Source organism: Hoplias malabaricus, chromosome 3 (genome assembly GCF_029633855.1).
Source record: "Hoplias malabaricus isolate fHopMal1 chromosome 3, fHopMal1.hap1, whole genome shotgun sequence".
NCBI lineage: Eukaryota > Metazoa > Chordata > Actinopteri > Characiformes > Erythrinidae > Hoplias > Hoplias malabaricus.
The window spans coordinates 7295355-7322284 of record NC_089802.1 but is presented as its reverse complement, the minus strand read 5'-3'; the positions used below and the strand labels follow the sequence as shown (position 1 = coordinate 7322284).

Sequence of the window (26930 nt, the reverse complement as noted above, 5' to 3'; positions counted from 1 at the left end):
CGTAGTAATGTCAGAAGTTCACACTTAAGGAATTAACTTTGGTTTTACTAATATATACTAAGAATTTTACAAGTATATAATGCAGTTACATTGTAACTGTACTTTGCCCTCTACTTTGAAACCCCTGCCAGCTCACATCACCTCAAAGCATTCACTGCTCATCAACACTGAGTAAGATCTTGAGCTGTGTGTCACTCGAGTCACTGTGGTTTCTGTCTGTGATCATATAATAGGATTCAGCTGTAACTATGCAGTCACTCAGTTTCACTTCTTATTCTGCACAGAACTCTAGAAATGTTTATATAAATGACTTGGGTTCACATAGAGCAGACGTTTCATTATGTTGTGAATATAATAATGTAAACTAAAATACATACATTGAAAACTTTAACTTTAAAAGCAGACGGAGAAAAAAGATACTTTAATTTCTGCATGTATTTCTACATGTACATCTACATACATTTCTACATCATTTCTATCAGGTAATTTACTGTGAAGCTTATACACAATGTAGAGAGCAGATGGCATCAAAACATAAATTAATTAATTAATAAAAATAGACAAAAAGGGAGATACAACATTTTGTCCCAACAGCTGCAATATAATTTTACAAATTTAAAACCCAACTGCAAAAAAAAACAACACAAATATAGGCCGCAGCAGCTTGTAGTTATATATTCTTTTTCCAAATATTTCATAAACAATGTTATTGCTTTCAACAAAGCAATAAAATTTCCAGAAGCATTATGTACACCAGTATTACATAAAATAAAGGTATGATTTTGTCATGGATTAACGTCACACTCTCAAAGGCACGCCTGGTAACTGAACCTTTCTGTGAATGTGCTGCTAAGGTGACGTTAATCCATGACAAAGTCATGTCTTTATTTTATGCAATACTGGTGTAGTTTATGTTACTGTGCAACCCAGAGAAACGGCTGGGCGTGAATACACTATGCTTATCACTGAAGGGATAGCTTTGTTGATAGTGGAATGACCTAAGTTCGTGCCACAATATGTGTGCTAAATCGATGTGCCCACCCAGTTCATGTTCAGTTCATTTAATGACATTTGGTTAATGCATTATATATTATTCACTATATACTGTTCTAAAGGGACTGATTAGTTCACATTAGAAATGGTTATTACAGAGAAAGTGTTAATTTGGCTGTTATTAGTAGTTTTGTAGGATAGTTTGTAAGGTAGTTAGTTTTTAGTGTTAAGTAGTTTAGAATAAGTCAATAAACATGGCACTGGATACATACTACTAGATATAAAGTGCAGAGTCTTTTTCTAGAATAATGTCTAGAAAAGCCTATCCAGTGCACTTAGAATAGAGAATTTCCATGTAAAAGCATTGCTAAGCTATATCCATGTTTATGTGCCTGGCCAAATGAGTCTTGGTTTGACATGAAGAATGCATCATTAAGATTAAAAATGGAAGGACCGGAATTTTATTTTTGATATAGGTGCCACATTGGGGAAAAAATCTGAAGTTGTTTCTTATGAAATAAGTACAATAAATCATGCCAGAAATTCACACTAAGCATTTGAGATAACATTTATTAGTATTTGATTTATATACATAAAATCAAACATAATCACAATTTCTGGAGCAAATGAAACAAAAACAAACAAACAAAAGCATATAATAATAAGATAAATATAAAAGTTGTATTCCATCCATCCATTATCTGTAACCCTTATCCAGTTCAGGGTCACGGTGGGTCCAGAGCCTATCTGGAATCATTGGGCGCAAGGCGGGAATACACCCTGGAGGGGGCGCCAGTCCTTCACAGGGCAACACAGACACACACATTCACTCACACCTACGGACACTTTTGAGTTGCCAATCTATCTACTAACGTGTGATTTTGGACTGTGGGAGGAAACTGGAGCACCCAGAGTAAACCCACGCGGACACAGGGAGAACACACTACACTCCTCACAGACAGTCACCCGGAGGAAACCTACGCAGACACAGGGAGAACACACCACACTCCTCACAGACAGTCACCTGGAGGAAACCTACGCAGACACAGGGAGAACACACCACACTCCTCACAGACAGTCACCCGGAGGAAACCCACGGAGACACAGAGAGAATACACCACACTCCTCGGGAATGAAACCCACAACCTCCAGGTCCCTGGAGCTGTGTGACACTACCTGCTGCACCACCGTGCCGCCCAAAATGTTGTATTGCATGATGAAATGGTTAATGAGCTTTCACTATTACAAATTTCTGAATGGAACATAATGCTTTAGCCACATCATAAATAATTCATCCCATTTACCAAACTAGAAAACAGAATTGCTTCATTTTGATCAGTGATCAGTAACTGTCACAGACAATAAAGGCCCATAATTCTTACAATGATTCTTTAGGATTCTCTCCTCACTTCAGGATAAAAAAAAATGTGTTACGCTCTACAAGCCACTTCATTTACCATAAACTGAGATTGGGCAGGTCTTGTTACAGTAAGTGAGCATATGAGATTTTCCCTCTGCGTGTCTGCTCACTGGGACAATAAAGCAGGTCCAAAGATCACACAGCAATAACAGCAGACAAAAGGCCGAGACCAGAGCATTCAGTCTTCCAGTTTCTCTGATTATCTCGACACACACAGAGACACCTGCTCTCACTGGGTAAGTCCTGTTAGACTTTTTACACTATAGCACTGACCATTTTCTTGAATGCAAATTAATGCTTTAAAAAATGTATAATATTTGGAAAGTAATGCATGTAATTAAATAATTATTAGACAATTTATATATTTTGTGTGAAATTTATAAAACTGATGCTGGTAATAATTAAAAAAAATGATTTGTTATCATAATATGCTTAGAAATTATAATTACTTATATGTACTGGGCCCAATGTACTCAGTATTGACTTCTTATTTGCACTGTTTTACAGATGAGCAGAAAAAACTAAACAAGATGAAGGGCATTCTTAAAGATAAAACCTTGAGTAAGTGATCATCATTTTATAGTCACTTGCATTTAACATGTTGTGGCTGTGGAGAGTCACATCTCTATAATTATCAAGAGTTTGCTCATAAGGACCTTAATAATAATAATTAAAATGCAATAATGTCATTTTGCCTGTAGAAATGAACCCCCTGGTCAATGTGGAAGTGCAGAGTAACTCAATCGGAGCTGTGCGGTGGAAATTTCCTGAGGAAACAATGCAGGTCCACAGCTCAGCTCCCAGTGGTTGTTTAAGAAACAGCGCCACATTGGTCACACTTTCACAGGTAACATCTACCTCACACAACCAGCTTCTCCACACTCAAATACTTCAGTATCACTGTTTGAAACATTATTATATCATAACTCATTTAAAAGAATAGTCAGCAGGAAGACCTACACCAAACCTGGCTTTAGAAAAGTTTGATTGACCAAATATTCATACAATACAATCTGCTTATGTAGTTATGTTACAGAGTGTATGTTGTGTGTTCCCTTAAGCAAAGACAGCGGCAGCAGAGTCTAAAAGATCTCAGAAGTTTGCAAGAGTGTATTGAGTTCCTCAACCGCTGGAAACTACAAGTTGCAGAAGTGTGTAAGGTAAGAGAAAGAGACAGAAAGAGCCATGAGCCATTTTAACAAGTTAAAGTATAATTTTATAGTTTCATTCTTTATTTTCCTTATCCTTTGTTTGTATTTTCTGCTGTTTGTTTTGTGGACGGGTTTTTGTGACTAGACTGCTGTCTAGCAATTATTCTGATGACATTTGCCTTATACATTATCAGTAATCTAGGAAGGAAATGACTAAGGATTTTTTCCAACAGACAAGTCAATCAGTGAAATTTAGACTCTTGTGTGGTGAAGGATTTTTCCTTTAATTCCTTCATTTTTTTCTAATTTGTTTCCTCTATCACTTTTTGCTATATAGTATATGACTAAGAAAATTAATGGACAGCTGGCAGTTGACAGCTGGCTCAAACACATTCTCCATGCTTTGTTTCAGTGCTGTATAAATCCATGGTTCTGAGATGCTTGACTCTCTCTTAGCTCTGATTATCTCTCAGTAAAAGACTTTTCCACATATTTATGAAGTTGTAGTCTTAGCACATGATCTGCCTGACTGCAGTTTTGCATATTTTATTAAAGATTTCTTTATTTACTGCTGCTGAGTATGATGCCTATTGAACATTAAAATTCCTTCTATATTCCTTGTCCACTTTATCATCTCTGGTAATCATATATGTGCATATATATAGTGTAATTCTACAGTTACAGACTATATACAGTGCATCTGTTGTTCAGCAAACTTAGTTAGTTCCTGTTCACCCATGTTTTCAGTGCTTAGGTCCCCAAAGAGCAGGTGTTATTAGGGTGGCTCATTCTCTGCAAGGCAATAACATTGACATGATTTTGTCATATTATGTGTGCTTCTTTTGTTTGAATGGATCAGAAACACCCCAGTAAACCATTGTTTTATCATTGTCACTGCAGTGCTGAAAATGATCTACCACAAAATAATAGTTGCTCTGTGGTGGATATATATCAGTTCTGACCATTGAAAAAGAATAAGTAAGTAATTAATATTTATTCATAGAGTACATTTCTGTTGCGCAAAATGCTTCACAATATGCAAAGATCACAAAAATATATAGATATTGATGGAAAGTGGATGGGAGAGGGCAGAGCATGAAATTGGACACATACAACAGAATTGGCTGCATAGAATTAAATCTGGCACAGAAAGGAATACAATAAAATTAACCAGAGGATATAAACTGTTAATCAACATTAAACAGAATGTCAACAAGGGAGGAATATCCTTCGCAGACATTTAAGGGGCTTTGAAAGCCAAAAAATAAAATCAGCTTTTTTTAAATTGAGATTTAAAAGCTGATATGGATGGTACAGACCTAATGTGGAAGGGAGGGTTGTTCCACAGTCTTGGGGCAACAACTGCTAAAGCATAATCACTCTTGAGCTTTCAGCAGGTAATTAAATATTTAAGCTTTCCCCAAGTATTAAGATACCACAGTCACCAGAATCAACAGTAAGTAATAAATCATTAGTCACTTTTCAGAGAGCAGACCCTGTACTGGAGAGTGTTCTAAAACCAGATTGAAAGGGTTAAAGTATGTCGTTTTCACTAAGAAATGATGGTAGTTGGACTGAAACAACCTTTAGTAATGTTTTTTAAATAGGTCAAACGTTATTAGGATTAAGTTACTAGTGTCAAGATTGGACTTTTTAACAACTGCTGGACCACTGTCCGTTTACAGCATGCAGGCACAATGCCAGTGGTCAGACTGCCATTTACAGTAGTCATAATACAAGGGCTGACAGCATTAAATGTCTCTTTAAGAAGAAGTAAGGAAATGATATTAAGGGGAGAGCTGGTAGGCTTCATATGTGAAACTATTTGCAAGAGGTTAAAAAGTGTTAACCAGAGCATCAGAATAACTACAGTCTGTAACTGTATAATCACAACGTGCACTAATAAGGTTACTGGAGCTGAATGGACACTGGAGCTTTCAAACAAAGATGTGTTTTTAATGCTTTGACTGATCATGTATATTATACTTGTTCTTCCTGAGTTATTTTAATTTTTATATTTCTAATTCTGAAAAAAGGATAAACACACAACCACACAAACTGTGATTGCAGGCTTGTTCATCAGTACACCCATTTTTTCATACACCCAACAGTATACAAGATTTAAGAGATATGAATTCCCTATGAATGTAGCCTTGAGGTTATTGAACCCTGTAACAAAGTATGTTAGTTACATATGAGACCCTCCCTTTGCATGCGAACACCGTGGAGAGCTTATTACCAGAAGTGATGAAGCCTGTTAAAGCAGATAAGCGTTGTCACTGGAGACGTGTATCTTCTCAGCTTATCTCTTGGTGGTTTTATGAAACTCAAACAGCTGATGATGAAGAAAATTATCTCTGTTTATGGCCTCGTGATTTTAGACTTTCTTACAGTTGCTCAGTAACTGTAGCTTCACGCAGGCTCTGCATGGGAGGCTGAGAATTACAGGTGACTCAGAAACATCACAGAAAGAGGGGCAGCAGCTGAGTGTATATATATATATATATATATATAGCATATTGAGAATAAAAATCACATAACTGTCTCTCTAGCTAAAAAAAATAACAAGTAAATATTAATAAGTAAGAAAGAAGGACTAATACTCTGTGGTTGATATAGCTTTTTTTCTACATCTATTTGAACCACTTGATTTTGATGGGTTTGTCATGAAAGTCTGGCACAATGCAAATGGAAGCGGATATTTTCATGTTAAAAAAAATTAGACGAACTATAAGCATGTATGTATAAAAACGACGTGATTATGATAGTATTATATACATCACTATTATGAAACAAACATAATTAATGTAACTCGTATTCAGGTATATTCACGATGCACTAATGTACTGTTTTGTATATTTGTGTTGTGGGGTTACAGAAGGGTAATGATGCTGGGGAAGGATGCAGTAAGTGGGACAGTGGATCATCAGAGGATCCTGAAGACCCCAGAACTGAGCGCAGTCTTGAGGAGAGCCGTAAACTCATTCTGCAGTGGGCAGATGAACTCAACAATGTCGACATGGTGAGACACTGAAAATTAAACATATAATAAAATTGTGATAGCGTAATTTCCCCTTGGAGTAGTTTGTTATCCAGTACCTGTCTTGGCTAATCATTCCTTCACTGATTTATTCCCTTTAAGCTAAATCAGTTGCTCAACTATCTAACCAAGATCCAACTTATTAATAACACAGAAGTCCTAATACTGTCATATCAGGAGAATTAAAGTAACAAGCACTATCAAATGCTATACACGCCAGTTGGCTGATTTAACCTAGGTGCTGTATGTCCTTGCAGTTATCTAAAAAGAGTAAATGGATGAAAAAGAGGTTTGAAGATGACAAGGCTGAAGATAAAGAAAAGGATCAGAGTTCGCTACCACAGGAGAGGCTTATAGAGTGGGCCAGAGAGCTGCACAATGTTTCAGAGGTGAGTGGTTTATCAGTGCAAACCTATCACAAAGTGGATCATTTATTCTGCTTAAGATACTAAAGCAATACTGCTACATATACGACATCATTTTGCTACTTATACCCTGGAAAATTAATGAACTGATGACATTCTTTACAATTAATATTTTTTTAAACTGCATTTCTACAAAATGTTCCCAAGTTTCCTTTATGTTAACACATTATCTATTAGCAACATCAATAGTACAAAATTATATAACCCAATGTCATTTGTTTTTAAACATAACACTTGCAATATGCCATAACTTTTGCTTAGAGGGCACTCCAAAATATTAGGTCAACAGTTTCTCTGGGCTGGTGAACAGACCTGAGTGGAAAGTAAGACCAGACTAATGCTTGTGTGTTTGTGTGCATCAGAGGTGTGGAATGCTAGGAGAAGAGCTGGCACAGACACTTCGTCTTCTGGGTTTGAGAAAGAAGAGACTTGTGTCTCTGATGCCACTGTTGGAGTTCATCACCTGGTCTTTACTAAAGGAGGACAGCAAGGTCAGTCACCTCAGCTCTGCTTTATTAGGTCTCAGAGATTATATTACATTCAGGCAAACACCAGGCAACGAACTGCAAAAAGAACAATGCTTAGGTAATAAGTCATTGATGGTTTCACCAGCAGGCTCATATAATGTTTTTGCACGCACTTGGGCAACGACCAATCATAATAAAACAGATATGTGTTTTATGAGTCATGCAAGTGTGTCGCTAAATTGAGGCCATGGATCGTTACTGTCTATACTGGTCAAAGTCCAGTGTAGGAATTCTGTACCTTAGTTTAAGTTTGTGTGTATTTGGTTTAACTTTAAAACCATATTCAACATTATTTTTGATCAGTTTATATATGTTTTAGAATGAACACACAGTATTGTTGCTGTCCCAAAAAAATAATATGAATCTCCAAAATGAGAACTTTATAGGAGAAGGGCAAATTTTCAATGGAAGCCGGTGTAAAAGAATTTGTAGCATTGCATTTCTCCATGACATTCATCACAGAAGAGCTGTGATGTAAACTAAAATCGACAAAAATAGAGATACAGGTTTTTCTTTGTACAGTGATGATATGACGTGTGCATACAATAGATTTCTTGGCTTGAAACATCTTATACTTGACTGCATGATAAGATATAGTTTTGAGAAGAATAAAACCTGATGTTTGGAGCATAACATGGCACATTCTGAAGGAATGTGTATAGTGTAAATCCCCCTTGAACCTAGTTTACCTGAGATATACTGTATATGCCAGTTTATGATATGGGCTATGGATACATGACAAGCAGTAGTCTAGATATTACAGAGCTATGAAAAATAGAAACATCATATTAATAATAATAATAACGATTGTTATTGTTATTGCTATCATTATTATATTTTTTATTTTTGTTATCATTATTAACAATATTTTTATTATTATCATTAATAATAATAATATTAATAAAAAGAATTGTTCTCTGCACACATGTATTTTTCATACATACAGCTGACAGAAAATGAAGTGTGCTCTGGGCATAATTTTCATATGAACTTTCTGTTTCTTTTTTTAACGCAGGATATGGTTTCTCAGCTGTGGCTTTCTGCTAAGCAACGTTCTTGGAAAGCAGGTAAGATATATGAAGATTTCTCAGTCATGATTATTTAAATAGTACGAGACATTTCAAATGAAGGAGTCCAAATGATTGAATCGTGTTTCTAATCACGTTTCTGATCAAGTTTTACCAGTAACAGCCATTTATATTCTGCCCTAATCTTCTAAAACAGGCACACAGAGATACATCCCCAACTCAGGTATGTTTTCATAAGTATCACCACTTCTTGCCATATCAGTTAAAGGATCAGTATGTTGTGTACTTTGGAGATGTCATTAAACAGCTATGTTTTATTTTCTGTAGTATGGAGTTGGATCACTAGTGCAGCAGGTAAGTTTGTACTGACATAATGCCTAAATGCTCTTTATATGAACATGGACATTTCATAAATAATGGCCAAAGAAACTGCAACATACTTGCAAAAATTATACATTAAATTCCATTATATACAGATCTGCCATAACATTACATTGTTTTTATACTCACTGTCCATTCACTACTTTGGCCTTCATTCACACTGATCTTTAATGGTCAGAAACCCCACAGGACCAACACAGAACAGGTACGAGAGGGTGTTGGTGTGTTAGAGTGTGTTGCACTGGTACAGTGAAGAACAAGGTGAAATGGGGCAAAGAAAATGCAGGCCAGCAGATGGAGTACAGTCTGTAAATGTACAAACTACCCAATACAAACTACAAACTACTCCTGTACTGTCAGTGAAGCTGAGAGAATGGACACTGAGTGTAAAAGCAATGGCTGATAGGTCTAAGTTATGGGTTTTTCTGACATGTTTGTTCGGACAACAATGACATTCCATATAAAATTTCTATTATTTTAATCAACACAATCACTTATAATTTCAGCCCAACAGGCTTTAGTGAAACCCAAACACTAATCTTCTCCTTCTTCATCTCTTTTGTAACACAGTGGATGTTGTACTTGACCCCATGACTAACCACCCATGGCTGCTGCTGTCTGATGACCAGAAAAAGGTCCAGGAGAGCCTGAAGGAGGCAGCGCTACCGATCAGTCCTGAGCGTTTTGATAGCTGGCCATGTGTGCTGGGCTGGGAGGGCTACATAAGTGGCCGCTGCTACTGGGAGGTAGACATAGCAAACAATGGCTACTGGAGGGTGGGTGTTGCCACTGCTTCCTCCAAGAGGCATGGCCGATTTCCCATTAAGCCTTCCAAAGGCTATTGGACCCTGTGGCGGAGTACCAGGCAGTTCTACGCATGCACTGATCCAGAGACCCCCCTGCCCCTCACTCTAGTGCCTAGGAGACTGGGCATTTACCTTGACTATGAGGAGGGACAGATCTCCTTCTACAATGTGGAGAGCAAATCTCACATCTACACCTTCTCAGGCCACTTCCGTGAGAAACTGTATCCTCTGTTTGCCCCACTGGATGGAAAGACTCTCATTACTATATCATCTCCTACAGATACCAGTGATTTTTAATGGTGCACAACATTTGAAAAATTCCACAAATTTGCTCTATTTTTTCTGAGCACACTACAACCCCATTTACATCCAGTCTGTTCTTCTTTATTTGTCTGTAGTATCTGGATAATATCTTGATAAAGCCAGCCCACAGAAAAATGCAAGTGTAACTGAACCCAGGACTCCACTGTAGGACATTTGGAATGGTTTAACATGGTTTAAAATGGTTTAAAATGGTAAATACCAGGATAAAATTTAGATACTTGTCACACGAACAGATCAAATACAAACAGGCTCAAAGTATAAAACATGTTTTGGGCCATGCTTTATAAATAGATGCACAATTATATTATATATTTCATTAATATTTTAAAAATTAATATTTTAATATATTAAACATATATACACATATTTATAAAATGTAAATTACTTGGCTAATTTTGTACAGGTGCGTAAACATTTTGGAATCCAGAAAATCATTGCAAATATATTAAAATTTTGAAGTTCCATAATAAATAGAAAAAGCCCAGAGAGGAATGGGGAAAATAGAATTAACAATGAGATTACCAATGGACCTATAATTAAGAGCTCTTCCAAAACAACTTGTAACTTCACCCTCACACACATCTGTCTGGAGCGAGATTTCAGACCTGTATCTCCCCTCTCTTCCCTCTCTGTGGGCAGGACCCACAACCTTCTCTCTCTGTCCAAGTCAAAAAAAATAAAACCTGCAGTAAATTCAATTTGTGTAAATTTACAGAGAGCGTTTACACGTTATGCTTATTGTTCATCTTTTAATTCTTAACCTATTCACATTTCTATCGATGTAAATATAGTATTTGCATATTTATAAATTGTATCAATATATATATATTGCTACCCATACTTTAAAAAAGCTCCATGCACTATATAGGTGTTAGACTGTATCTATTTATCTGTAGCTATGATTGTTATTGAAGTGCAGTTTATTTTATAAATAATACATAGAAAATCTCAAATTATTATGCAATTATATTTGTGTGTGTATAAAATCAAAATCATTTTTCACAATGAAAGGCATCACTACCTCTTTTATTTGTAATTACAAAATTTAATAAAGACAAAGATGAATTGCTAATATATTTGCTAATGTATAAAATGTTTTCAGTGACAAAATATGCCTAAATAAAGTTTGTAAATATCTAACACTGTCTGTACTATTTAAGGACATACACCGGTTTAAACAAATCATTATCTTTACTTTTCAAAGTAACTCTTTCCTTTAATCATCACATTTTATATGGGGACTGTACAGTTTAGCCTGATACATATATTGCATTGAGTTTATTACTGAATAGATTTGGGCCTTAGCGTGTAAATGCTATACATTTATTGCTAAACCATAAGCACAGTACTTTAGCAATTTTTCAACCATATGTTTCTTGTGTAATTTTGGTTAAATTTTACATTGAAAGCTTTCTTACACATTTTCCACTCATCTAACTCCATCAGGTGCCCCTCAATTGAATTCTACAAAAATACCTCTGGTTACCCTCCTGAGTGCCCCAAGTCCATGGAGACCAGTTTTTGAAACATTGCTCACTTTCACTTCCAATGTGAAAAGTGGTTCACTAACTGGCAACATCTCATAAATTACAGTCAAGACTCTGCAGGCTCCATTGGTTTCTCACAAATCCAGGGTCCATACACATTACAGTCAGCAGCAAACGCATTTCCATTCCCCCTCAGGTCTGCGCAGTCTCTCTCTCTCGAGTCCCACTGCATCTCTATGCTATAAAAACACATACTGCAGTTTAACCAAACATGCAACCCAAAAAAAGAAAAACAAAAACCTTCTTAACTGTTATTTACATCAGTGCTTTGTTCCACATCCTTTCTCAATTAATATTTGAGCAGTTAATAATTAAGATCTTTCTGAATAAAGTTGCTTTTAATTCCTTCTGAGACTAACAGAAATATATGGACATGGTAACAAAGCATGTTTGTTAACTTCTATTAACTTTTAAGTTGGTGCTTAATATTAAATCTAAAGTTTTCCAATAGTTTAGAACATTTTTGTAGCTTTATTACTCTTCCTTTTTTCAATTTTCCAGATTTATCCAGATTTCTGACAAAACAGACTCCAATCATCTACAAATTATGAACATATTGGTGATGTAGTGTCTTTAAAGAGATCAGTGTACCAAAACTATGAACAACTGCTTGATGGTGACTGCCATTAGGGTCAACCCTAATAATATAATACAAGGATCCCTGACTGGATGCAAATTTCATTGGCAGATATTTACAACCTGTTGTGTAGTGGTGTCCCATCCTGCCACCTCCACACACCCTCCTCCTGAGAGTCTGAAAGGCCAATCCAAAGAAAAGGCATCTCAGGAAACGTCATCATATGTCCAAGGATAAACTCCTGGAAAAGGAATTAATTTGTTAATCTATGAAAATTATTTCTAGAGGTAGTATTTACTGCATTTATTTTAATAAAAGGTTTAATAATTCTAATTTAACCTGCTTTATACTCGTTTGTTTTTATGTTATATTTCAGTCCATCCATCCATCAGTTTTTTCATACCATTTCAATGACCTCTTCAATAACCACCAGGCTGGCGTTGTGCTCTCTGCAGTAGTCCACACTCTCTGCCCATTTGCGATCTTTTTCCAAACCAACAGAGAAGAAGTAGCAGTTGCCCCAGAACCAGTACCAGTGGTTTGGGCAAAGCTGACATTTGGAATCTATGAACAAGAATGTGAGGTGCGTATAAAAAGAGATTATTCGTAAACCCTTGAACTACAAAGGTCTGTTTGTTGAGTTACAGTATAATAACTTGTTTATTAATTTCTTAGCAGTTGCTAATTACTTAAAGTAATGAATGAATGCAGTTAAAAGTGGTTAATCTAAAGATTAAAACAATTAAAAACTCGTTATAATAAAGCGCGCAAAGATATAAATATAAAGTACAGAAAAACTACCACAAAATATCTGCTGTCAATTACCATGATTATAACTTTAAAATTACTTTTCCGGGAATCTTGAACGTCTATGTTTTTTACATTTAAAATAAACAGTGCAGTCTCAGAGATTAAAAGGCCATCCTGCTGATGCAACATTACCTTTGGTGACATTGTGAAGCACAGCTGTAAGCTTCTGGAGGACAGTACGAAGTTGTAATATCTCCCTGCTCTCATTATTCCCAAAAACTCTGTTACTCTGCAAACTGTCAGATACATTCACTCCCAGTACTGAAAAAGGGGGTAAAAAACACTGTTAAATATTGTGTCAATGCCCATGAACATAGTTTTTGAAAGAGTTACTAAGGATTCGATTGAAATTAAAACTCAAGCACACAGGTCCCTACAAGTAGTTTAGATAATGGAGTTGATAATATTCTAGTCTCTCTGAATAATTGTCTTGTTTTATACCAAGTTTTTGCTATGAGACTTACAGAAAGCTGTGAATGCAATAAGAAGCCCCTTAACCAGTATGACAAGCATAAAGAGAAGGGCCAGGTGCATCCAAACACCTCCAGACTTTTTTTCCAATTTCGCTTCGCTTTCTGTGTAAATAAAACAATAAAAACAAAAACAGAAATAAGAAAACACTTCAACACTTAAAGAACTGAAGACCCATACATCTCACTTGCATACTTACATAAACATAAAAAAAAATCAAGATTTAAGGGTGAAACACTTCCTAGTGTTCTGTAATGAAAATATAATAAATTTAAGAGAGGACCATACCTGATGTTGCACTGGTGTGATTCGAATTCCCTGAGCTGATCTGCGATGACTCCATCACACTGTCCTCAGGCCATATTTTCCTGCCGATCTGATGAAACACGACCTGAGGTTAATAACGACAGTAAGAAGCCCTCTACCCGGAATGTTCCCTCCTCTTACAGTATCAACAGCTACACCCCTTTTTCAGGAAGGGGTGAAAAATTACATTTTCTGCCTTAGCTGTGAAACATTACAAGGAACTGGAGAAAGGGTGTGAACTAACCACCTAACAGTTTCATAAGTGCAGAAGTCACCAAATAACCTAAAGTCAGTAACTGTCAATAAATAACATCATTCTTGTGACTTCTATTCATTGCTCTGGTGTTTCAGAAAACAAAAGTAACAACCTGGTCTTACCACTTCCTCTGCATTTTTCTGAAGTGCAGCACAAGCACTTGAGCTTGGCAGGAGACCACCAGGTCTCCCACCTGCTTTCTGAGAGGTACAGCAAGTTACTTTCAGTTCAACAGCTGTGATGTTTAGCTGCAGGCGTGGTTCTAAACTGGTAGGTCATGTAGGCCTACAGTGCGTTACACAATGACTAATTGTGGGGAAAAAATCAGTCACATCAAAGAACAGTTTCTTGGGAAAGATAACGATACAAATACAAGAATGAGTAGCTGAGCAAAACAACTTGTGTAGAACTGCAAATCCAGCAACAAATAAAAAACACCCAGCTTCTATCAGCACAGTGCAGCACCAAAACAATGAATTAAATGAAAATTATTTAGTATATTCTTGAGTAGAAGTATGAATGCTGCTGCTGTGAGTCGCTCTGCAAAGCCTGGAATATTTGATCAGAAATCTGGATTGTTAAGTTGGATATGGTGGGAGGTTTTAGGATAACAATACATTTCTTAACGGACAGACTCAAAAAGATCTGTACCAAGAGTGGTTGCCCAAGTAATATATGCCAGGATATGGATTAATATGCAATTGTTATAAAATAGGGCTGCAATGAACATTTTTGCTTTTAATTAATCAAATAGTGGGTTTATTAAAAAACATATGAGGACTCAATACTTTAAAAAAAAATACTTTTATTGCAGAATTTCAATGAAATGTAATGAACAAAGCCTTTTTTAATGGTTAACAAAATATAAAATAGCACTTGGTGTGAACAGGCACTTAAATTTCTTAAAACTGTGTTGTCCTCTAATTAATACGTAATTTAAACGTAAAATGTTTAAATAAGAAATTATGTACTTTCTAAAAAAATAGGCTGAAAATTATCAGCCATAGCATTGACTACTGCACTCACTGCCCATTCTTTCAGCCCCACTAACATTACAGGAGCACTTTGCATTTTAATGTTTACAGAATGCAGTTCAGTTCTGTTGCTGTGCATATTTTTGTTAGCTCACTTTCACCATGTTCTTCAGTGTTCAGAACCTCCAAAAGACCACCACAGAGTTAATATGATTTGGTGGATCAACCTCAGCACTGCAGTGACACTGAGTGTGTGTGTAGTACTGGCATAAGTGGATCAGACACGGAAGTGCTGGTGGAGTTTTAAAAACCTCCACCAACCCCTCATTGTCACTGCTGGATTGAGAATTTCCCGCACAATCTAAAAATATCCAGCCGACAGCATCCAGCGATGGTCCACTTATAGCAAGGCCACATACAAAAACACAAAACCACAACATTAATGTCACTGCAGCACTGAGAATGATTCATCACTTAAATCATACCTGTTCTGGGGGGTGGGGCACCGCTGAAGAACAAGGGTGAAGGGGAGCAGATAAAGTATGTGTAGTAAAGTAAAGGTGGACTACAATTTGTAATTATAGAAATACAAAGTATTCTTTTAAGGTCAGTGGAGCTGTAAATGGGCAGTGAGTATAGAATCTAGGAGGTGGGAATTGTCTTATCAGTGTATATTTACCAACATTTGAAACAATTAGGTAGTAGTACTGCACTATGCTGAGGGCTTGTGACTGTGCTGGTGACCGATATGAACACTTCCTCCCATCACATATACCCTCAAGAACCCCTCCTTTTTTCTAAACAATTTTCATTACAGAGCAAAAATGTTGACCTCACACATCCTGAGCTAAAGCTGAGCTATATCGCCTGCTGTAGATAAGAGGTTCCCACTTGATATTGAGGGGCCAGGGGCACATATGTAGGACCTACATGGACATGTTCCGACTCAAAGAACCTGCTGTTTTTGAATTGAACCCCACCAGCATTCATTTTGGGAAATGAGAGAGCAGTGTGCAGTGTAAATAAACACAGCATGTCTTTCTAGACTAAAACAAGCCCAGAAATTCACAGAAACTTCACTATCGACATTTTAGTGTCTAGCGTAAGTTCTAAGATTTTAAAGCAAGAGCTCATTTGAAAGTTAAAAGAGAAATCTAAGGAGTTCTGGTAGTAGGCTGTTGACTAGCCCACTGCTCCATTATGGTGTGAAGAAAAGTCTATAGTGCCAAAACAGCTGCCCATAATCAGGGTGACATACAGAGAAAATATATGCGCTTGTTACTATGGAATAAACTATAGAGGAAGTATTCGAATATGAAATTCTTTGAATATTTTTTAGAATTGATTTGGTTGTTTAGTTTTGCAGCATTGATATAAAGAGGCTGAACTCATGAAGCAGAGTGAGTGAGTTTAGGAAAGCTTGTTTGGAAAGTCCCAAGTTTTGATTTGATTTTCATCTTCAACTCTTTTCCATCATTGACTTCCCTTTGAATAATCCTACAGTGTGTACATTATCAGTCACCAAATATTCTCAGGCAAATGCAACACAACAAAACCCCAAAATGCTTTTTCCCCCACACACACCATGTAATTCTATATTTTCACCAGAAAAGTTGCTAGTTTCCCAAACTTTCAAACTGGTATAACACTGCTTTAAATATATACTTGAATAAATGTAACTTGTTACAGCAGCAACGTTTTGCTGAAGACGTACATTTTTCCACTTTAGCAAGTGATTAGAAAGTTTGTTGAAGGCGGAATACACTGCAAGGTTAGCATTTCCTTTTGAGTTGATTTTAATGCAACTGATAACAGAACTGCATATGAAAACGACTTCTTTTTTCTTGTCACTTCAAAAAACCTCAGTCATTCTACAGGTTTTATGATAGTTCTGCTGTTAATTAATGAACCAATGGCTCTGTAGATCCAAGAGTCCTCTGACCCAGTGCCTCATCATTAACTCCACGGTTATGATTGCAACATAGTTGTAAAGACATTCTCAAGACTTGAAAATATATTAATATAATGACTATTAAAATCAAACTGTAGGCTACATAAAATTTTTCAGCCTGTTAAAAAAACAGTTTTCAAAAGGATGATTAAATAGGGATGTAAACTTTTACTGTGAGGAGAGTTAAGAGTTCAGCAAAATGAAAGTGGGCTCAAACAATAGCAATGCACAAAAATATATGGAAGCTGAATGTCCAGAACAACAGGACCAACAATTAAGTTTACAGACATGTAAACACAAACATATTATTAATTTTTCTTCAGTGTTTCCTATCCATTTATGAAAATAATCATTTTAATTAGGCCTAAAACAAGTAAAGTGCTCTCCATAAACCAGAGACCAGATTTCATTTCGAATCTAGTCTTTAAAACCAGCAAGAGACAATTACACAACTGAAACTAAGAAACTAAACACAATATCAGACTGTTAATCAATTAGTGTAGCACGTTATTTGATACCTGCTTTCAATTTTTTTCAAATTTTCTGCAGGGATGTTTTTCCACAACTAGTAGAAAACCAGTCTACGTTTATAAGAAAGCCATGAGCTTCTTTTGTGATTTTTATTTTCTCAGTACTGTGTTTTTTGACAGCTCTAAATAGTTACAAACCCATACAACTGAGTTGCTTGTTGAGAGTGGAATTTTTAAGATCAGAAAGGACGATGGATGGCTAGTGAGATCAAGAGTCTGAAAGTTAGCGGAGGCCCATTGGCTGATGCAAAAGGCAGGCCAGGTAGCAGCACACTTCCCAGGCTTGGTCCAGTAGAGTTTCTGACCTGTGTGGATGGACTACCCTTAGGTAATGGTATTTCATTGCTTGATCTGTCAAACTTTTGATACTCAGCACTTCTCGGAATGGCATACCAGCAATAGGCTCTGACCCTTTGCCACCAGTTACAAATGCAGGTAAGGCCAGAGGAGCAGGTTTGGGTTTTTCCTGACAGGCCATCCACTCCTGCCAGTTATCCAGTCGAGTCGAGCTACAGAAGCCTAGAAATCCATCAGGAGAGGCAACAGCACAGGCTCGAACCTGAAGCAAAAAGCGGTAGGGCATGTCTGCTGTGTGTGATCCGTCTGAGGATGAATGTGTTTTCTTGATCATTTGGAGCCGTTCTCGCTTTGAGGAGTCGCAGAGGAGGTCAGCACACTCCAGGACGGTCAGCTCTCGACCAGGAACTAAAGACAAAACATGTTTGGGCTGAAAGCTGGAAACATAACGAGGGCTACAGCGCACTGGGATCTAGACAAAAACAGAATAACCAAGTAAATAACCCGTCAACAATCAAACTCATTCTTCTCTCATCCTACCACTCAAAAACCTCTTCAATATAAGAGTAGTATTGTTATAAAAAACATTGATGATTAAGAAAGCAAGCAACAAGTAAACATTTATAAATTTGATTTATTAGTGTAGTGCATTACTTAATGACCTTTGTTTAATTCGCTGAGTATTTTGCGTTTTTTTCTGTGCTGAATATTTTCGTTTAAAACTGGAAAAAAATCCAATAACTCATATGTCATTAGTCTACTGACAAACATTCCAACAGTTGCTCTTCCAGTATTTCTTTGCTCTCTTGTAACAGACAAAAAGATCATCCTGCTGTACCTGCTGCAGTTTCCTCTGCAGGAGCTCCACCCAGTGGATCCATATGCGAGACACAGTGGCCTCGCATACCTGGAAGCGAAAGGCCAGGTCAGCAGTGAGTAGGCCAAGACGCAAGCGGCTCAAAACCAGCAGAAGCTGGTCCTCTGAGCTAAGAGCATGTCTTTTGCCATCTTGCCCTCTCCGAGTCCCCAGGAGACGCAAACGCACAGTCTCTGCCGTTTCCTCACAGCTCCAGACTGAGGCTGTAGAAGAATCATCATCCGATTCCTGATGCGTTGGATTCTAAATAAGAAAAGGGGGCATTAAACCAGCCTCCTGTAAACATGGAAAATAATCCTGCAGATTTCTTTCAATAAGTGCCAACAAGTATTTCTGATAAAAGAAAACTTCAACAATATTATTTAATCGTTGAAGCATCTGTGTATCTACAATTATACCTCAGGATCAATAAATTGGTGTCTTATCTTGTCGCTTTGTTAAATACATTATTTCTGCTTTTTTCTTTTTGCTGCAAAACAAACTTAATAGTCATATTGATTAGAAACTAAAAAAGTGAATAATGATCACAGTAGAATCCATCAAGCAAAATACTGTTTCCTCTCCTCTAAGCATTTAATTTCAGGCTCGTTATTCAGCCTTACTTCACTAACTTCAAGGTTATTTAGTAACTTCTAATAATTAAATTAATAATTTAATAGATATCATGGAAAAGTGATGTGAAGTTTAGCCCAAATCTGTCAGTAGCTTCCTTTTTAAAAAGAGTCTGTAAATATCTTTCTTTGTTTTAGAAATTTGTAAATCGTTTAATTTTTTTCCCCAGTTGAAAATCCTCTTCCTTATAGATTTGATATTATTACATCTTACCTTCCCAGAAATTCAACTAAATTACCAGTAACTTGTACTTACTTATAGGCTGCTTTGACTGGAAATGAAATAATTGGAGGGTGAGCTCTTACTGCCACTTTACATGCTAACTTACTTGGAATTTTTCTAAGTTGTAAGTTAAACTGCAAAGTAGATTAGAAGGTCTACTAGTGGTATAGAGGATAAACGGTAATCTGTGATCTGTATGAATTACCCCCATGGTTAGGGGTGCATGTGAACCACAGATTAATCAACAAAGTTTGACCATAAAAGTGTGGAAAATTGGTGGGCGTTAAAATACCACCACGTCATTTCAGGGTATTTTGCCGATAACAATATTCTTGGTGATGTGACATTCTGACCCCGAACATTTGGATATTCAGATATTCATTCGTTGGGTAGGTATTTGGTTTGAGATTCGGATATTCATTTTTATTTATTTATTTTTTTGATAAATGTGGCGATAAAGGCAACCCTCCACTCCACATTCAGCCTTGTCAACATAAAAGTCTTGAACGAGCCTAACATGCTACAGCAACCTACTTACAATAAAGCATGGTAAAGCTGAGTTTCTGAACAAAAGAGCTGGCCCCAAATATTCAGGTATTCAGATATTTGTTCATTGGGTATGTATTCAGTTTCTAATTTTGAGGTTTGGATATTTTTAGATAAATGTGATTATCGATAAAGGCAACGTATCCCAGATGTGTACTCTTTTGTATTTTTTGTAACTCGTATTTTGGTATCTTAATTTCGTCTACCGAATTTGAGCAACTTCTAAATATATTGTTTGAATTTTTTTATCTGAATTAATTAACCTTAAATAATAATTTTTCTTGAAAATTCACGAGTTTTATTCAAGAGCAATTATATTCAGATGCATCATTTCGAAGCAAAATATTCAGAGGTGTAAATATGAAGACTTATGTTCAAAAGCAGCAAAATTCAGATGCATAATTTCAGTGCAAAAAAAAATTCAGTGCTACAAATTCAAAGGTGGTAATATTTCAAAGTCTGATGAGACAGATTTGCTTCCATAGCAATGCTCCACCAAATTCAGGCTCCAGCAGTAAACACAGTGCTCTCCCCTCTCCACCCATATTCAGGCTCATAGAGGGATATTAAAGCAGGGGTCAGAAGCAGATTTTGTTCATGACAACAATATACACCACCCCACTCCCCGGGTATTCGAAAATTCACTGAATATCCCGGCCGAAGCTGCGAAGCCCAAAAAATGGTCTTTGGGACAGCCCTAATTCTTACATAATACCGTGTTATTGTACATCGGATATTTTGTAAACAAAACATCTCCACACATTTTTTTAGAGCAAATTTTACCACCTCAGAACCACTTCCCCTGAACTTAATGAGTCTCTACAATAAACCATTTTACCACAAACCACTCACAAGTGTGAGCAGTTGTCTTCAGTCTCCTCACTGAAGATGAAGATGTACACTTTTAGAAATGCTCCTCCAATATCTCAACTCCAAAGTGAAATTAATATTGAAACTGTTTATGCCTCCCAGTGTTAGTCAGACCATCAGCGGGTTTGTACCTAAAGGTCATTGCTAGAAGCGGCCCTGGAGTCATTTACGGGAGGTTTTCTTTTTTTTTTTATGACCAACTTAAACAAAACTAAAAAGTTTCAGTTGTTACCAAAAGTATTTCTAAAATTGGTGGGTCAAATGCCTGTTCACTCCCGTGGCTCTGACGACCCTGTTCATGGGTCAACCTGAATCTCCTGAAAGGTGAACCAACATTGTTTCAACATTGAAACAACAATAGAAAAGAGAAAAAAAAAAAATCTTTTTAACCAAATGTCCATTTTGACTTATGAGTATTATGTTAACATTTTAACAATCATTGAATGTTGTTTCAATGAAACAACTGACATTATTTCAACCAAATTTCAGTTTTTAAGGTTGGTCACCTACCAGGCTGCATTTTTTCATCTAATCAATCAATCAATAAGCTGTGATCTAATACGAACTGTGACCCTTTACAACACTACTAACAACTGTGGCGTCATGTGATGTCCCACAGGTGCCTGTAACCCCAAAAATTGTGCTAGTCTATCAGCAAAATTTAGAAAATAAATAAAAACATGAAAATACCTTAAATTAAAATAATAATAATAACACTTCAAGTAAAGAATGATGTGAAAATTTGGGAACTTACTGTTGTTTCAGCTGCTGGCATGTGCTCCTCTTTCTCACTCATCCCTTCTTCCTCCTCTTCATCACTCCTCTCATTCTCCTCTTGGTCTTTCCAGTCTAGGGCACATCCATTTGTTCCCTGCAGGAAAGCCAGCAGTGCCTTGAAACGTGCGTAGGACTTAATGCCTGTGTAAAAGCGGAGCCATTTCACAGAGCCACGACACAGAGTTTTCACGGTGAACATTATGGGACGTGAGGGTGGTGTGACCTGAGAGACAAGGGTAGGGGAAAGAAAAGGAATAGCTGGGTATATAAACACAAATTCAGAAAAACTATTCTAAAAAATAAAATGATGGCAGGATGCATTTTAAAAAGTTCACCTGACTCTTAGAAACCACCCAGTGGAGAGTCTCTGTTCTTTCCTCCAGCTGCTTTCTGCTGCGGGCAAGATCCTCCTTTACCTTCAGCAGCTCCAGACGCTGCTCAGACAGCATTTTCTGAACAGAGCATAATTTAGACAGATCAATTTTTCTGTGACATTGCATCATCCATTTCAGTTGCAGCTGACAAAATAGTTTCTCTCCTCCTTTGCTAGAGTAACAGCCTCTAATTGTCAAGGATGACTTTTCGATAGATGTTAAATAGATGTATTAGCAGTGAGAATTTGACTGAATTAAACCACATAAACATTTGTGAGGTCATGTACTGTTGTTGGATGTTTAATGTTATCATGTATAATGTTGTCATGACTGCAACAAATACCAAGAGTATAAAGTGGAGCTTTAAAACCCTTGTCCTAACACAGTGGCACATCCTGTCAGTTACTTTTTGTACTGAGGTGTCGCTCACCCTCTTTTCCTGCAGCTGAGAGTCCTTGGCTTTGAGGACTTTTTGGAGGGTGAGAAGAGTCTCGTCCTGCCAGTGTCGCTCTTTGGTCAAGTTTTGAACTAGACCACATAGTTGTGTTGGGTCAGATGGGAGAGCAAGACCACTGTGGTCATTCTGGAAAGCCTGCTGAATCCTCTGCTGGCATTCCTCCATCAGTTCTGCTGCCAGTGCTAGTTCTCCTAGACCTGATGCTGAGGACAGTCAAAGAGACACAGAAAATTACACTGTGGCGCAGCAGGTAGTGTGTGAGTGAATTTGTCTGTGTTGCCCTGTGAAAGACTGGCGCCCCCTCCAGGGTGTATTCCTGCCTTGCGCCCAATGATGCCAGGTAGGCTCTGGACCCATTGTGACCCTGAACTGGTTAAGCGGTTACAGATAACGGGTGTGTGTGTGTGTGTGTATAGCTAAAAAAAAAAAAATTAAGGGGACACTTAAGTCACACAATGTAACTCCAGACTACAGGTAGAAATGAGAGGCAATTAGCAAGACAACCCCATTAGGTAGTGGTTCTGCAGGTGGTGACCACAGACCATTTCTCAGTTCTCATCCTTTCTGGCTGATGTTTTGGGCACTTCTGCATATTGTCAGTGTTCTCACCCCTGGAGGTAGCATGAGGCGGTGTATACAACCCACAGAGGTTGGTCAGATAGTGTAGTGCATCCAGGATGGCACATCAATGTGAGCTGTGGCAGGAAGGTTTGCTGTTTCTGTCAGCAACGTGTCCAGAGCATGGAGGAGATACCAGGAGACAGGCCAGGAGATGTGGAGGGGGCCGTAGGAGGACAAAGACACAGCAGCAGGACTTCTACCACATCCTTTGTGCAAGAAGGAACAGGTGGAGCAGTGCCGGAGCCCTGCAAAACGACCTCCAGCAGGCCACTAATATCCATGTTTCTGTGCAAACTGTCAGAAACAGACTCCGTGGGGGTAGTATGAGGGCCCACAAGTGGGGCTTGTGCTTACAGCTCAACAATGTGCAGGGCGATTGGCATTTGCCAGAGAACACCAAGATTAGCAGATTCGCCATTGGCACCCGGTGCTCTTCAAGGATGAGGGCAGGTTCACACTGAACACGTGACAAACGTGACAGAGTCTGGAGATGCCGTGGAGATCGTTCTGCTGCCTGCAACATCCTCCACCAGTGGGTCAGTAATAGTTTAGGGAGGCAATTTTTGGAGGGCTACACAGCCCTCCGTGTGCTAGCCAGAGGTACCCTGCCTTTAGGTACCGGGATGAGATCCTCAGACCCATTGTGAGACCATATGCTGGTGCAGTGGGCCCTGGGTTCGTTCTGATGCATGGCAATACTAGGCCTCATGTGGCTGAAGTGTGGCAGCAGTTCCTGCATGATGAAGGCATTGATGCTATGGACTGGCCTGCCTGTTCCTCAGACCTGTCCAATCAAGCACATCTGGGACATCATGTCTTGTTCTATCCACCAACGCCATGTTGAACCACAAACTGTTCAGGGCATCCCTCAGGAGAACATCCGTTGTCTTATCAGGAGCATATCCAGGCATTTTAGGGAGGTCATACAGGCACGTGGAGGCCACACACACTACTGAACCTCATTTGAACTTGTCTTGAGGAATTTTCACTGAAATTGGATCCGCCTGTAACTTGATTTTCCACTTTTATTTGGAGTATCATTCCAAATCCAGACCTCCATGGGATTTACATTGATCATTTTTATGTTATTTTGTTCTCAGCACATTCCACTGTGTAATGAATAGAGTTTCAACTTGAACATTTCATTCATTAAGATCTAGGATGTGTTATTTTAGTGTTCCCTCTAGTTTTTTGACCAGTGTATATACACAAATATGCACAGAAATACACACAAACAATATTTCAGTCTTACCTGTGCTTGGCATTGTATCACAGCTTCCTTCCCAGTTGTTTTCTTTCTTCCTTAGCGGTCTTACACTGTTTCGTTTTTTGTGAGGAACCACTTCCTCGGTAGACTCATTTTTTATCCCCTGAGAAAAGAACGAGTGAGTTTACTGAATTGTCACAAAATCTGAAAACACATCCTTAAACATCCATAACACTGCCAGAGACACATAAAATGGTGAAAGTAAAAAAAGTTGAAATAAACAATTGTGTCTCATATTATTGTCACATTTCACCTCAATAAAACATAGTAGCAATCCTAACTGACCTAAGAGTTGGGATGTATACTAGGATTCAATTTCACAAACTGTATAGTGAAAAGATTTAATGAATCATACTGAATGTGTTTAGGGGTGAATATTATGATATTGAGAGTTATTGGTGTCCAGTGATGGGAGAGAGGGGGGGGGGCAAACAATCATTAATAAGGGTAGATTGGACATTTTGTCTTGTTACTGAATATTTTGCTGCTTTTAATTGCCTTTAACAAATATTTGTTTTGTCAGTAAATCATGATGTGGGTTTATTAGTAATACACACAGGTTTAAAATGGTACCACACAACCAAGTAAGCCCATGCCAGTCTTTTGACATATTTCATAAAATATCTTCTCTAGTGTTGTTCTTTTGTGCAGCTTCATCCACCTCTGACCTCTGTGCAGCTTCATCCATCTCTGACCTCTGTTCATCTATATGTGGTGGTGCAGCTTCATCCATCTCTGACCTCTGTTCATCTTTATCTGGTGGTGCAGCTTCATCTATCTCTGATCTCTGGTCAGGTTCATCCATCTCTGATCTCTGTTCATCTATACCTGGTGGTGCAGCTTCATCCATCTCTGATCTCTGGTCAGCTAGACCCTGTTGTGTTGCAGGTAAAGTGTTCCCTGTGACAGCTTGCTGTCTCTTTTTCCTACGGTTAAATCGCTCCATGTTCCTCGCTTTTACTTCTGTGTGCCCGAGGTGTAATGACGGTACCCAGTCAGGGTGACGCTCCAGCATTTCATAGGCTGGTTTACCTGGAAAATAGAATGTATGAAATTGATTGGACATGTATGAAGTCATATTATCGCAATAAAAAAAATGTTAGAGAATAAGATATAATTATTACTTTGTATCTCATAACTGCCCTTCGTATTATTGACTTCCATGTCATTAGTTTTCTCTGTCTCTACCTCATAATTATGAATTTTTGTATAACTTTTTTTTCCCAAGTGGCTGAATTTGGCTTCCACGTGTAAATGGGCAGATGGCTATAGTTGTGCAAAGTCAGCTGTGTAAGTTAGAAACAAGCCAACAACCCTGCGCCATTCATGTGCAGCTAGCCGTAACCACATATCTAAGAGTTACGTGTTTGGGCGATAATTTACCAGTGTGAAAATGCCTTGAACACACGAACATGTGTCGGGAAATGTTGCTGAATGTGATGTTTGTTCGTCTAACAGCTGCTACCCAAGCCATGCGACGTCGCTTTGTTAACTCGGCCACTCGAGGTCCGTTGTTTTGCTTCCAAGCTGGGAAACAGAAAAAACGCACACCCATACGCTTTCCACGCCGGTCATGAGAACGATTATGGCAATTGGTAATACAGCAAGCCTTCACCATTTCACCACGTTTTACATTGAATAACATAAACAGAACAGCGACGTCGTCCTCACCACTCTCCCTACCGTTTCCTAAAATCCCACAATGCCTTGCGCTGCTCACATCGGTTGAGGCGGCGAAGACATTCCTCCAAAGTGGGCTTATTAAGTTTTCTGGCAAAAAAAAATCATTTTTGTGGAATCTTCACTCCCCCCGGTATTAAATTCCACTATATTTATTTCAATTAATATATACTACACATGTTTACATATATATATATATATATATAGTGGAATTTAATATATATATATATATATATATATATATATATATATATATATATATTATTATTTTTTTTTTTTTTATTTTTTTTTTACATGCAGTGTTTTATCTTTAGGGCAGCGAAAAGTATATGAGTGATATTTAGAGGTGTTCTAATAGAAATTAATTATTCCATAAACCTTTTGATCCCCGATATACTGCAATAATATGAATATCCAGCTCGTTTTATATGGACGTCAATTTATATATATTTTATGTCGCAAAAACAAAACAAATGCCAAGGGACTTTACATTTGAAAAATATACACGCGGTACTCGCGGCCATTTTGCTGAAACTCAAATAGCTCTGTGTTCCCTACAAAGTGCCATACTGAGTTTATGGGTTCTTGGCTCAGAACAAATGAATGAGTGTTAATGAGACGGCCTTTAAGCTCATGGATAAGTTTATGTTAAAAAAAAAAAGTTAAATGTTTTCTTATAAGAATGGGATATGCAGTTTGTTTTTGAACCCATCGATCATTGACTTACAGTATGCACTGCGTATGAAGTGTGGACAGATTGGGGACACGGCCCTTGGTTGTTCCCTGTGGTTGATGTCATCACTAGAAGAGCAG

The 26930-nt window shown here is 37.7% G+C and overlaps 3 protein-coding genes across 5 annotated transcripts; 1 reads left to right on the top strand and 2 right to left on the bottom strand.

Annotated features, from left to right (window-relative positions):
• Nucleotides 1-2943: 2943 nt before the first annotated feature.
• si:dkey-219e21.2 (E3 ubiquitin-protein ligase TRIM39) lies at nucleotides 2944-10240 on the top strand. Its single transcript, XM_066666645.1, has 10 exons — nucleotides 2944-2974; nucleotides 3115-3260; nucleotides 3475-3573; nucleotides 6443-6586; nucleotides 6862-6993; nucleotides 7392-7520; nucleotides 8572-8623; nucleotides 8781-8807; nucleotides 8912-8938; nucleotides 9536-10240. Exons 1-10 carry the CDS (start codon nucleotides 2944-2946, stop codon nucleotides 10066-10068), a joined length of 1320 nt encoding a protein of 439 aa, XP_066522742.1. The 3' UTR covers nucleotides 10069-10240.
• Nucleotides 10241-11168: 928 nt separating this feature from the next.
• On the bottom strand, nucleotides 11169-14289 carry LOC136692947 (CD209 antigen-like protein E). Of its 2 annotated transcripts, XM_066666691.1 has the most exons (7): nucleotides 14175-14289; nucleotides 13789-13876; nucleotides 13494-13604; nucleotides 13162-13290; nucleotides 12623-12783; nucleotides 12342-12460; nucleotides 11169-11821 (listed from the first exon to the last, which is right to left on the bottom strand). In XM_066666691.1, exons 2-7 carry the CDS (start codon nucleotides 13841-13843, stop codon nucleotides 11689-11691), a joined length of 708 nt encoding a protein of 235 aa, XP_066522788.1. In that variant the 5' UTR covers nucleotides 13844-13876; nucleotides 14175-14289; the 3' UTR covers nucleotides 11169-11688. The 2 variants fall into 2 exon arrangements, with proteins under 2 accessions (XP_066522788.1, XP_066522790.1); XM_066666693.1 differs by lacking the exon at nucleotides 14175-14289 and having other exon boundaries at nucleotides 13789-13881.
• Nucleotides 14290-14878: 589 nt separating this feature from the next.
• On the bottom strand, nucleotides 14879-26158 carry LOC136692633 (uncharacterized). Of its 2 annotated transcripts, none has more exons than XM_066666196.1 (8): nucleotides 25562-26158; nucleotides 25099-25469; nucleotides 24423-24540; nucleotides 22523-22752; nucleotides 22054-22170; nucleotides 21696-21941; nucleotides 18653-18934; nucleotides 14879-18286 (listed from the first exon to the last, which is right to left on the bottom strand). In XM_066666196.1, exons 1-8 carry the CDS (start codon nucleotides 25599-25601, stop codon nucleotides 17741-17743), a joined length of 1950 nt encoding a protein of 649 aa, XP_066522293.1. In that variant the 5' UTR covers nucleotides 25602-26158; the 3' UTR covers nucleotides 14879-17740. The 2 variants fall into 2 exon arrangements, with proteins under 2 accessions (XP_066522293.1, XP_066522291.1); XM_066666194.1 differs by having other exon boundaries at nucleotides 25821-26158.
• Nucleotides 26159-26930: the final 772 nt, after the last annotated feature.

What these genes read in the sequence shown, in the direction of transcription:
- si:dkey-219e21.2 (XM_066666645.1), top strand. Translation starts at nt 2,944, where the DNA reads ATGAAGGGCATTCTTAAAGATAAAACCTTGA. An exon ending in TACTAAAGGAGGACAGCAAG is followed by an intron (nt 7,521 to 8,571) that starts GTCAGTCACCTC and finishes TTTTTAACGCAG; the next exon opens with GATATGGTTTCTCAGCTGTG. An exon ending in GCAACGTTCTTGGAAAGCAG is followed by an intron (nt 8,624 to 8,780) that starts GTAAGATATATG and finishes CTTCTAAAACAG; the next exon opens with GCACACAGAGATACATCCCC.
- LOC136692947 (XM_066666691.1), bottom strand. Translation starts at nt 13,843, where the DNA reads ATGGAGTCATCGCAGATCAGCTCAGGGAATTCGAATCACACCAGTGCA. An exon ending in TATTGCATTCACAGCTTTCT is followed by an intron (nt 13,291 to 13,493) that starts GTAAGTCTCATA and finishes CCCCTTTTTCAG; the next exon opens with TACTGGGAGTGAATGTATCT. An exon ending in GCTTCACAATGTCACCAAAG is followed by an intron (nt 12,784 to 13,161) that starts GTAATGTTGCAT and finishes TCTTGTTCATAG; the next exon opens with ATTCCAAATGTCAGCTTTGC.
- LOC136692633 (XM_066666194.1), bottom strand. Translation starts at nt 26,082, where the DNA reads ATGTTATTCAATGTAAAACGTGGTGAAATGGTGAAGGCTTGCTGTATT. An exon ending in TGATACAATGCCAAGCACAG is followed by an intron (nt 22,753 to 24,422) that starts GTAAGACTGAAA and finishes GACTGTCCTCAG; the next exon opens with CATCAGGTCTAGGAGAACTA. An exon ending in TGCAGAGGAAACTGCAGCAG is followed by an intron (nt 18,287 to 18,652) that starts GTACAGCAGGAT and finishes GTTTTTGTCTAG; the next exon opens with ATCCCAGTGCGCTGTAGCCC.